We start from the raw sequence: 9,825 nt of genomic DNA, 5'->3' as shown, positions 1-9,825 counted from the left end.
TACTGCAACAAATCCTGTTTTACATAAGTAGGTTGTATCTTGCAGTAAAAATAATGCTACAGTACATGATGTGATTGTGTTTATTTATCGAATATAAAGAGAAGCATCAATTACATATTGAATAAAATTAACACTGGACCTTTCTTCTAAAAGAACATCCCTCAGTTAATCGTGCTTTCCCTCCTGTCGGCGTACAAAGTATTGTACGGCAGCCATCACATTCTACTGGCCTCTGAGCATGTGAAAAGATAGTTTTTATGGCATAGCAGCCCGGGCATTTGACGTCCATAAAATAACTGTTCGGCTTCTGTACGAGCCTCTTCAGTTTATGTTTCCTTTTTTCTTCAATGGGGCTTGGATGCAGGAAATCTCGTGCCAGTGGCATTCTGCAAAAGAAATTCAACAATCAGTTAAACTTATCTTAAAGACAGATTCACAAATTTCTCTAACAAATAGCACTCTCGCGCTACAATAGAAAACGAATGTAATGTCTTCCATTGAAACAAGATGTATACATAACATTGTGCAATCTTGTATCAGCGATACGAGGATCACAGAAGAAATCAAAGAGGAAACGAACAACATAGGTCTAGCTTGTTGAAAGCTTGAAAAATATGAATATGACGATCTGGAATGTTAATGAATAGTTGCCGTATACGCGATATTTGCCTGGCCGTGTAATGGGCGATACCGCGAGGAGAGACAGCATGCCGCATGTGATATGCGCGCGAATAACTCGGTTTCTAGACCAACCGGAACCGAGACATTGAAACTGAGCGCATTTTGCGCTGGCGATGAACAAAATTACGGGAACACTTACGTGATTTGCAGTGTATTTCGTCTCAAATTTGATAATTAAAGTCGTAACCACGTGTTTACAGCACAACGTTACGCACTGGAAAGGAACATATTCCGCTTTGATACAGAACGTTAAAACCCCAAGCTCTCGTTAGAGCTGCCAACTGTTCTTTGACGTTGTTTGATGCGCACATGCGCACAAATCGTTGAATCTGTTTCATGCACTTGTTCTTTATTTTATACATGTAAGGTGTGAGTGTCCTATGTTACCCGATATGGCGTTTTCTGCGGCGACAGCGGCTAGCGTACGTAATTCTAAGCGGCAGAGGCAGAGGATGAAAGAACGAAGAAATTAGAAATAAGAAATTAGAAATCAATCATCGGCAAATCGGCCGGTGCGGTATGTATATGCGGTACATACATGTGAAACTCGACACACACGACGCTATAATAAAGTTACGTTCGCTAGCTGCCGTCGCCGTATCTGCTTTTCTGACCACGAGTGTACATACATACATACATACATACATTGGGAGAGTAGTGCAGCTACGCTGTCGTTGAGTTATGTTACGTATGATTGGCTAATTCGTATTAGAGCGAGAGTTTGACATGCCAGGATTGGACGCTTGAGTTACTGTGATGTATTAGTGCGGGGGTGAGCAAGAGAGCATGTCTATGTAGTACATACAAGGAGATAGTCAGCACGTTATATTCTGCGTCGAAATGTCGGAAGAAAAAAAGAAAGTGCTCATGGTTTGTTTAGGTATTGCAAGGATTTTATTTCATTACATTTAATATTTCTTAAAAAAAGAAAACGAGTAGATGTAATAGGCTATGTGCTCATATGTCGTTTATTAACAGTTATTTATTATACGTATCTCATGCTGTAGGCAACATTTGTCGTTCACCGATAGCGGAGGCTGTATTTGAAAATGAGATAAACAAGAGACATTTGGAAGATCAGTGGGAGGTAAAAAGTGCTGCTATTATAGGATATCATACAGGTAAAAAACCAGATAATAGAGCTCGGAGTACATTAGAAGCTAATGGAATCACTAATTATTCCCATAGAGCACGTCAGGTAAGATCTCACAATTTTTAAAAGTAATTCTTAAAGATTTAATTGAGATACATAATAGTACTTTACTGCAAACTTTGTTATATGATAAATAGTTTTACTAAGAAAATAAGTAGAATATATCTCATTGTAACTGAATAAATTATGAATAAATATTTATAATTATAGACATTAATATAAGTTTATTATATACTCTAATATTTGTTACTTATATCTAGATCAAAGAAGCTGATTTTGATAGCTTTGATTGGATATTTGGTATGGATAATGAGAATATTAAAAATTTGAATGATTATAAACCGGAGAATTGCCGAGCAAAAGTAGAGCTGTTAGGAAGTTATGATCCAAGTGGAGATTTCATAATACGAGACCCATATTATGTATGTCACTATTAACATTTATAATATTAAAAGAAAAATAATAAAAGTATATTTAATTGTTTTGATCTTTTTACAGGACAGTGACAGCATAGGATTTCAAAAAGTTTATGACCAATGTGTAGCAAGTGTAAGAGCATTTTTGGACAAATACTCTAGTTAATGCAAAAACTACTTTGAAAAATTAATTTGTCTGTTTATTCTTAAAAGGTAGTTTAAAACAGTGAATATATTGTGAAACTATTGAATACTTTCAGAGTATGTCTATACTATTATGAAATATGAATTACATTTTTATACTATATGCTAAAATATAATTTGGAAAACTAAAATTTTAAAAAACTTTTAATAGAAAAATTATGCGTGCAAACGTGCGTTATGGTGAAAGGAAATTATAAAGAAAAAAAGAGACGTACAATATGAAAGTTACAAAAAATAAGAGAGTCAAATTTAAAGTGGTGAGTACTCAAAATTTTATACAATTTACGATTTAATTTAGGTTGGTGTTTACCGCTTTTCTAGTTGCTTCTGAAGTAAATAGGTTTATTCAACATTACGCTTGGATTGTTTTCTGTAAAATACGGGAGTTTATAAGGCATTGAGTTGAAAGCTGTGTTAGAATATGTCATTACTCGAGGTTTTAGAATTTTCAAGTCAGAGGTAAAGTAAGGTCTTAATGTAGGAAGGCGGCTCTGTGGTTGGCACTTGGTTTCATATTTGGGTATTGCTAGAGTTCTATCGATTTCGTGCTGCGGTATTACCTAGATTAGCGACAAACAATACGTTTTATTTATTCAATTAAATTTTTTTTTTTTTTTTTATGTATAATGTAATTATAGAAATTAAATTTAAACATTGAATTCACGACTGTGAGAAAAATTAAAATTTTTTTTAGAGAATATAAAATATTTTTTTTTACTTACTTCGACGTAGGCTGTTGGTGGAGGTAGGAAAAACCAATTAGAATCATCAGGAACTCGAAGTAGTCTTCCATCTTTGCATTTAGTATCGTTATGCGTCATAATGACCTCTGAACATACTTCTATTATTGGAGGCTGAATTATGAAGGATAGATTAAAATGGACTGCACGATAAAATTTGCCCTAGTTTAGATTTATGTTCGAAAAGTCTTAATTAGTTTACCTCATCTGAACAACGAACTTGTATTGATTCTCCCTTGCGATATTCATAGCACAATTTTCTTAATTGTTTTATCGTTCTAGCTTTTTCGTTTGGTTCTATGCTATTTTTCGAAAATATTGTTTTTTCCTGGTTAATTAATTTTTCTTCGGTCACCTGAGGCCAGGGTGCAGCCTGACAGGCAACTAGCGTTAGCAAGAGCAAAGAGCAGCAACTGATCAAATACATTATTCGTAGATTGAAATAAAATCGAACTGATAAAGCAGGTAGCGTACTCGATTTTTAAAGAATCAATCAGTTGCAAAATTGAAGTCAACGATGAAATTATGTATATTGCTTGCAAAATTTTCAAAGTGATACGATGCATCAACAAATTTTAATTTATGATTAAACAATACCTGGTTTTCATAAAACCACGCATAATAATTTTGTAAATGCAAAAATTCTCATTAAGAGTGCTGTTGTGCAATATACACGATAATTTGGTGCTTATTAAGCATTTGTAATTATATCGAATCGTTGCATTTTTCATTCTTATTGCAGTACATACGTACTTAAATTTTCTCATACGCTTACGAAAATAAAAATACCTTTTTAAAACTTTTTTTATCAAATATATTGTACATATGTATGAATATTAATAAACATAATGAAGTAGTCGATTTATTATAACGTTAACTTTAATCCAGTCAACTAAAGTTCTAACAGTTTATGAATTTATTATAACATTTTATTTGAGTTTTTCTCGAAGTTGGCGTAGGTTGATTTCCCATCGTGCTAGACGTTATATATATTATACATGTTTTTTGTGGAAATTATTGAGGTTTTCTCGGTCATAAACTTGCATGGGCTTGAATATGTATGTACGAATGAGGTCCTTTAGCCGCTGAGCACTGTCTTCGGACATTATCTGAGTTTTATCATTTTGACGTTGCAGGATCTAGATTAACGAAAAACACCATATTTTATTTAATGTGAATTTGATATAATATTGCATATGGTGCAATTATAAAAAACATTTTTTATTTTGAAATCTAAAGAATCACAAGAATGTACAACTGTAACTTAACTTTAAAGTTTAGCTTATTTTCTACAAGAAATTAAAATTTTTCTTTAGAAAATATAAAACAATGGTTTATACTCACTTCGAAAAAGGATGGTTTTGGAAGATGTTCTATAATTGTGTGAAGGATATCATCTGAAATAGTCGTATTTTCCTTAATTGGGATGAGTAGGGGGAGCAGCTTATCTGGTACTGTAATAGCTTTGTGATATGGAAATTCATATGGTGGCAATTTCGATGAAGACTGTGGTGTTTCTTGTTCGATCTGCATGAAAAAGGTCTTAAAAAAGATAGTTTAAAGTGTTAATAATGTACATTTAATTTTATTTACTTTTTCTATTAAGTAGATTTTAATTGAATAGAGTTTAAAAAATATTTTAAAATGTATTTAAAAAATATTACTATTAACTTTGGAATTTTTAAAGTTTATTTCTATATATTAATATTTTTTGAAACAAAGAATTGATCTTTTTACCTCAGAAGGTGAAAGATGTATGTAGGGCATCGTCTTGGATGATTGTGTCCTCAGTGGAGATTGTTGACGTTGGTCTTCAATTTTGTGAAATTGTTGTGGCAATTGGGACTGAATAATATTTGGTTCGTCACAAGGTAAAGTCTGCGGTATGGCGTTAATGATAGGCGACAAAATAGATGTTTGTACTGGAGCAGAAGTTGATATTGGTGCAGAAACGACTATTGGTTTTGGCTGAGAAGGTTGCAATTCAATAGGCAAAATGTAATTTTCTGGTGATTGGATTACAAGCGGTTTCGAATATTCGACAATTGATGAGGGGGCTGGGATCGATATGGGTTCCATGATGACCACTGGTTCAGGTGGTTCTGAAACATGTGATTGCTCCTCATTTCTGCATGGAACTTGGTCTGGTTTTCCCGAGCGAACTTGTACGCAGAAGGTCGTCGTTGATTTTTTCGCTCTGCCCTTCTCCATGTCAGTATCTTCTGATTCTAATTGTAAGCCATTTGTGACGAATGTTGATTGTGGTTCGCTAATCGACTGTTCTTTGGTCAATTTGGGCGAGGGTGCAGCTTGACAAGTGACCAACACTAGCAGGAACAACGTAAAAGTGTTGAAATGCATTGTTTGTAGATTGAAGTCAAAATCGGACTGTTGCAGCAGGGCTAACGCACTCGGTTTTTAAAGAATTTACCAGTTGCAAAATTAAACTCAACGACGAAATCATTTGTATTGCTTGCAAAATTTTTTTAGTTATACGATGCATCGACAAAATTGTGATTAAACGATATTTGCGTCCTTTTTTTTATAAAATTACGCATAATAATTCCCTGAAAGCAAAAACGCTTATCAAGAGTGAGTGCTATTATGCAATGTGCTTAATAATTTGGTGCATATTATTAAACATTTGTAATTAAGTCGATTTGTTGCATTTTGATTTGTGCAACAAACATGCGTGTTAACATTTTTTTACTTACGAAGATTAAAAAATTTTTAAACTATTAGTACGCAACATACGTCATACATGTATCATATATGTGAATACTAATAAACATAATGAATGTCGTCAGTTTATTACTATTTTAACGCGGTGTATCGCGCTGGTCGATTAAAACGATAAAACTTTTTGGTTGCGATATATGTATTTTCCGTGCAGAATATGATTTATATTTAATTTCAATTGCATCAGGGTTGATTGGATAATTCATAAATAGTTGTACAAAATATATGTATACATATATGTACTCTGAAAGGCAGATAAGGCATTTGCTGCGAGGACGATCGGCTATCTCTTTCCAGCCTCTTCCTCAGTCCTCAGTCCTCTGCGGCTCCACGGTTTCGTGTGAGATTCGACGTACATACTTTACGTCAAACACAAGATCATGTACGCTAGTCGTCGCGACAAACGCCGTATTTGCTTGCTTTTTTTTTTTTTTATTCAGGGTACATATGTCTTAAAGGAAAGGGTACAGGAAAGATATTATATATAATTAATTAAGTCATAAAAAATGGGAATGCAGAATTCAAAAAGGTGCATGCTTGAAATTATATACAATTTGCGACCTAAATGCTTTATTAGTGCTAAAGGCAAATATATTTGTTTAAACTAATAATATTCTCAACATACTGTAGAAAAAAAGTAAAAAAAGAAAAATACAAAGTAAATAATTAAATGCAATATTTAGTAACGCAAAGTTAAATAAATATTTCCTGTGAAATTAATTGATAAGTTATTTAAACGTATTACGCTTTTTAAAGTTCGAAGCCTATTCTTTTTACTTCATATTCCTGATTATCTTGATTTATCAAATTCTCTGCTCGAGGACGTTTTCGTTTTTGTTCTGTGTAGTTTCTATCTGTCCGCTTTCTAACTCATTATGAAACTCAGTCTCTCGCTTTTGGTTGTTGGAATTTATCATTTCTGTAGCAGTCGAAAGCTCTTCGTAGGGTGGCGACGCGATTTTATCTTGTTGCAGGGATTCAGGTTGTTGAGACTGAGACTGTCGTCCATAAAATGGTCCTCCCGCATTAACGGTGATTGACGGTACATCATCTACTGATTGTTGGTAGTATTTTGTCTGATAAGGAGTGTTCCCGATTTCGTACTTTCCATAGTTTCTGTCACTTCCATAGGTTTGATAATAAACATTTGGGTAGTCGGCATAAGTTGGTCTATTGTACGAAGGTTGATACGAATATTCGTAATTCGGAGGATTGTAGGATCCTGGATATACAAGAGGCACTTGCACCGAGAGATTCACTGGAGCAAACTCCTTCTTTTTATGATGATGTCTCGGTTCCTGTAAAAAATATTTCAATATTATTTGTAAATTATATTTTATGATATATTTAAATGTTTCTTTCAGAATTAATTTTTTTTCATGAAATTAAATAATCCACACTTTTTTTTTTTTTTTTACCACAGTTTTGCTATTCAATAAGTTTCAGTTTTAAATTTTCCACTGTATGACTTCAGGAGTTAAGCACATGATTAACGTTTTGTTTTATACGCATCAAAAGATTCCATATGTAACGCAATGTTTCAGATAATCTGCAATATATAAGCTATATGATAAAAATTTGGTGTTTATTAAAGGATCAAAGGGAATACAATTGAAAAGATTTTTATGAATAAGTGTTTTTATTTTTTTTTTCTTGAACAATTAATACATATAAACATCTCCGTTGATAAAGATATACGTGTGCTTTATACAAAGTTTTAAATACTTTAAAAGTTTTATTTTTAAACTTGCTTGGTCCATTTTCCGTAATGAAGTCATCGGGGATATAAAAGTTTAAACCTGTACGTGAAATCAAATATTATGTCGATCTTCTAATTGAACTATCGAGCTCTGATGAAGATGTTACATTACATGATATCATTATAAAAATGTTAAAAAAAAAAAAAAAAATTAGAAGAATAGCGCACATAGGAATCTTTTGGTGTCGCATTTAAATTTTTTATTACTTTTCTAGAATTGCCATTTTATTACGATTGGAATATTCGTGGAGTATTATTTATATTATTTTAATCTCAACTTCAATCTCGATTTATTTTAGTGCTTACCATATCTCTACGTCCTTCTGAAGTAAATTTGGGTTCATCCATCATATCGTGCATCGTCATGCCAGGCATCATCGGCATATCTCCTGTGGGCATCATCGAAGCTCTGTAAGGCATGGATTCGAAAGCAGTGCCAGGATATGTCATTGAACGAGGTTCCTGCATCTTCCTGTATCGGCTGTTAACGTAAGTAGGAAGGCGGTGCTCTGGTCGGCAGTTGCATTCGTATGCATCCTGTGTACTAAGTTCACGCTCCGGTATTACCTGGATTAGTGAGAAACAATACTTTTTATTTAATTTAGATTTTATCTAATATATAATGCATTAAAAAAATACGAGTTTTGAAATTTGACGATAGAAGAATGCAAACTTGAAAATTTAACTCAAAGTTGTAAAAAAAATAAAAAATTTTATTTAGACACTTAAAAAATAATTTTATCTACTCACGTCGATATAGGTTTCTGGTTGAGGTTGGACGAGAAAATTGTAAGCTGGTTCGATTCGAAGTGTTTCTTTGCAGTCAGGCTGTTGTTTTTGTACTGGTAAAATTGTGATCCTTGGCGGCTTCAACGGTGCGCTTGGTCTTAGCGGTAACAGCTGAATTACAAAAGATAGATAATTTATTAATTTTAATTTATATAATAATCTGTTTTTAATTAATCATACCTTTACAAGTTTGCATAACGTAAGTATTTATAATTGAAAAAAGTAACAAATTTTATGTGAGTTAATTTTGAAAGAAAATTATTTTTAAATTTATTTTAAAACCTTATATAAACTTTAAATTTTTTAAATTTTTTTTTATAAATTAATTTTTATTTAAATGTATGACATTCTTACCTTATTCTGTGGTTCCTTGCGGCTCATATCAGGTTGTGGTACTGGCAAAGGTTGCGGATTATAGACATGGACCGTGTGAATTTGTGGTTGCTGGGGTTGCTGTACGATAGTTGGTTTGTTACAAGGAGCTTGCGGTACAATGTTAATTATTGGCTGCGGAACAGGTGCTTGTACTGGAGCAGGAGTAGACACTTGTGCTGGGGCAGGAGCTGGTGCTGGTGCTGGTGCTGGTGCTGGTGCTGGTGCTGGTGCTGGGACAAACTCTGGTTTCAGTAGTTGCTGAGGAGCTGAATGAACTGATGGTAGCTGCACAACAGGCTGAACGTAATTATACGGTGGCTGGAAAACAAACTGTTGTTTGGGATATTCAACTGGTGCGGGCGCTGGGACCGATATGGGTTGAACGATGACCACCGGTTTAGATTGTTCTGGTCTATAAGCTTGTACTTGCTGCTCGTTTCTGCAGGGAACTTGTTCTGGTTTTCCGGAGCGAACTTCTACGCAGAAGCTCGTTGCCGCTTTCTTCGTTCTACCCTTCTCTGTGCCAGGCTCCTCTGATTCTAAGCCATTCGTAGCGAATGACGATTGTACTTCGCTAGTCGGCTGTTCTTCGGTCAATTTAGACGAAGGTGCAGCCTGACAGGCGACTAGCGCCAACAGAAACAACGCACAGTAACTATTCAGATACATTGTTCGTGGATTGAAGTCGAAATCGAACTGATGAAGCAGGACTGTGGGGTCTCTTTTTTAAGGAAATCAACGATCGGTTGTGAAATAGGAGTCGGCCACGAAACCATGTGCATTGCTTGCGAAATTGTGCGAGCGATTTGATGCATTGGCAAATTTTTTACGCGTGATTGAACAATACGTAGTCTTCGTTTTTATAAAATTACACATAACGACATCGTCGATTAATAATTATAAACAAAATAAACTGGAAATTAATCTATAGCATTTTTTATATCTTGCGTAGAATATATACATGTTTTT

At 34.0% G+C, this 9,825-nt stretch overlaps 5 protein-coding genes across 7 annotated transcripts; 1 reads left to right on the top strand and 4 right to left on the bottom strand.

Annotated features, from left to right (window-relative positions):
* Positions 1–62: 62 nt before the first annotated feature.
* Rps27 (ribosomal protein S27) lies at positions 63–982 on the bottom strand. Its single transcript, XM_070658595.1, has 2 exons — positions 821–982; positions 63–386 (listed from the first exon to the last, which is right to left on the bottom strand). Exon 2 carries the CDS (start codon positions 383–385, stop codon positions 128–130), a length of 258 nt encoding a protein of 85 aa, XP_070514696.1. The 5' UTR covers position 386; positions 821–982; the 3' UTR covers positions 63–127.
* Positions 983–1,079: 97 nt separating this feature from the next.
* LOC139103678 (low molecular weight phosphotyrosine protein phosphatase-like) lies at positions 1,080–2,702 on the top strand. 3 transcript variants are annotated; one of them, XM_070658592.1, is made up of 5 exons: positions 1,080–1,198; positions 1,268–1,561; positions 1,689–1,879; positions 2,095–2,256; positions 2,333–2,463. In XM_070658592.1, exons 2-5 carry the CDS (start codon positions 1,522–1,524, stop codon positions 2,414–2,416), a joined length of 477 nt encoding a protein of 158 aa, XP_070514693.1. In that variant the 5' UTR covers positions 1,080–1,198; positions 1,268–1,521; the 3' UTR covers positions 2,417–2,463. The 3 variants fall into 3 exon arrangements, with proteins under 3 accessions (XP_070514693.1, XP_070514694.1, XP_070514692.1); XM_070658593.1 differs by adding an exon at positions 2,606–2,702 and having other exon boundaries at positions 1,095–1,561; positions 2,333–2,383; XM_070658591.1 differs by having other exon boundaries at positions 1,098–1,561.
* On the bottom strand, positions 1,686–3,792 carry LOC139103674 (uncharacterized). Its single transcript, XM_070658586.1, has 3 exons — positions 3,397–3,792; positions 3,177–3,308; positions 1,686–3,014 (listed from the first exon to the last, which is right to left on the bottom strand). Exons 1-3 carry the CDS (start codon positions 3,619–3,621, stop codon positions 2,772–2,774), a joined length of 600 nt encoding a protein of 199 aa, XP_070514687.1. The 5' UTR covers positions 3,622–3,792; the 3' UTR covers positions 1,686–2,771.
* A 190-nt stretch (positions 3,793–3,982) lies between these two features.
* Positions 3,983–5,602, bottom strand: LOC139103663 (uncharacterized). The gene is made up of 3 exons (XM_070658569.1): positions 4,932–5,602; positions 4,539–4,721; positions 3,983–4,333 (listed from the first exon to the last, which is right to left on the bottom strand). Exons 1-3 carry the CDS (start codon positions 5,553–5,555, stop codon positions 4,187–4,189), a joined length of 954 nt encoding a protein of 317 aa, XP_070514670.1. The 5' UTR covers positions 5,556–5,602; the 3' UTR covers positions 3,983–4,186.
* Positions 5,603–6,486: 884 nt separating this feature from the next.
* On the bottom strand, positions 6,487–9,583 carry LOC139103653 (bromodomain-containing protein 4-like). Its single transcript, XM_070658547.1, has 4 exons — positions 8,836–9,583; positions 8,443–8,592; positions 7,999–8,259; positions 6,487–7,231 (listed from the first exon to the last, which is right to left on the bottom strand). Exons 1-4 carry the CDS (start codon positions 9,523–9,525, stop codon positions 6,737–6,739), a joined length of 1,596 nt encoding a protein of 531 aa, XP_070514648.1. The 5' UTR covers positions 9,526–9,583; the 3' UTR covers positions 6,487–6,736.
* Positions 9,584–9,825: the final 242 nt, after the last annotated feature.

The sequence above is a fragment of the Cardiocondyla obscurior genome, linkage group LG06 (genome assembly GCF_019399895.1).
Source record: "Cardiocondyla obscurior isolate alpha-2009 linkage group LG06, Cobs3.1, whole genome shotgun sequence".
Lineage (NCBI taxonomy): Eukaryota > Metazoa > Arthropoda > Insecta > Hymenoptera > Formicidae > Cardiocondyla > Cardiocondyla obscurior.
This window is presented reverse-complemented; position numbering and strand designations above follow the sequence as displayed.

What these genes read in the sequence shown, in the direction of transcription:
- LOC139103674 (XM_070658586.1), bottom strand. Translation starts at nt 3,621, where the DNA reads ATGTATTTGATCAGTTGCTGCTCTTTGCTCTTGCTAACGCTAGTTGCC. An exon ending in AAGTTCGTTGTTCAGATGAG is followed by an intron (nt 3,309 to 3,396) that starts GTAAACTAATTA and finishes TTCATAATTCAG; the next exon opens with CCTCCAATAATAGAAGTATG. An exon ending in CACCAACAGCCTACGTCGAA is followed by an intron (nt 3,015 to 3,176) that starts GTAAGTAAAAAA and finishes TCGCTAATCTAG; the next exon opens with GTAATACCGCAGCACGAAAT.
- Rps27 (XM_070658595.1), bottom strand. Translation starts at nt 385, where the DNA reads ATGCCACTGGCACGAGATTTCCTGCATCCAAGCCCCATTGAAGAAAAA.
- LOC139103663 (XM_070658569.1), bottom strand. Translation starts at nt 5,555, where the DNA reads ATGCATTTCAACACTTTTACGTTGTTCCTGCTAGTGTTGGTCACTTGT. An exon ending in TACATCTTTCACCTTCTGAG is followed by an intron (nt 4,722 to 4,931) that starts GTAAAAAGATCA and finishes TTTTTCATGCAG; the next exon opens with ATCGAACAAGAAACACCACA. An exon ending in CAAAACCATCCTTTTTCGAA is followed by an intron (nt 4,334 to 4,538) that starts GTGAGTATAAAC and finishes TCGTTAATCTAG; the next exon opens with ATCCTGCAACGTCAAAATGA.
- LOC139103678 (XM_070658593.1), top strand. Translation starts at nt 1,522, where the DNA reads ATGTCGGAAGAAAAAAAGAAAGTGCTCATGGTTTGTTTAG. An exon ending in ATTCCCATAGAGCACGTCAG is followed by an intron (nt 1,880 to 2,094) that starts GTAAGATCTCAC and finishes ACTTATATCTAG; the next exon opens with ATCAAAGAAGCTGATTTTGA. An exon ending in TAATACGAGACCCATATTAT is followed by an intron (nt 2,257 to 2,332) that starts GTATGTCACTAT and finishes ATCTTTTTACAG; the next exon opens with GACAGTGACAGCATAGGATT.
- LOC139103653 (XM_070658547.1), bottom strand. Translation starts at nt 9,525, where the DNA reads ATGTATCTGAATAGTTACTGTGCGTTGTTTCTGTTGGCGCTAGTCGCC. An exon ending in GCAAGGAACCACAGAATAAG is followed by an intron (nt 8,593 to 8,835) that starts GTAAGAATGTCA and finishes TTTGTAATTCAG; the next exon opens with CTGTTACCGCTAAGACCAAG. An exon ending in AACCAGAAACCTATATCGAC is followed by an intron (nt 8,260 to 8,442) that starts GTGAGTAGATAA and finishes TCACTAATCCAG; the next exon opens with GTAATACCGGAGCGTGAACT.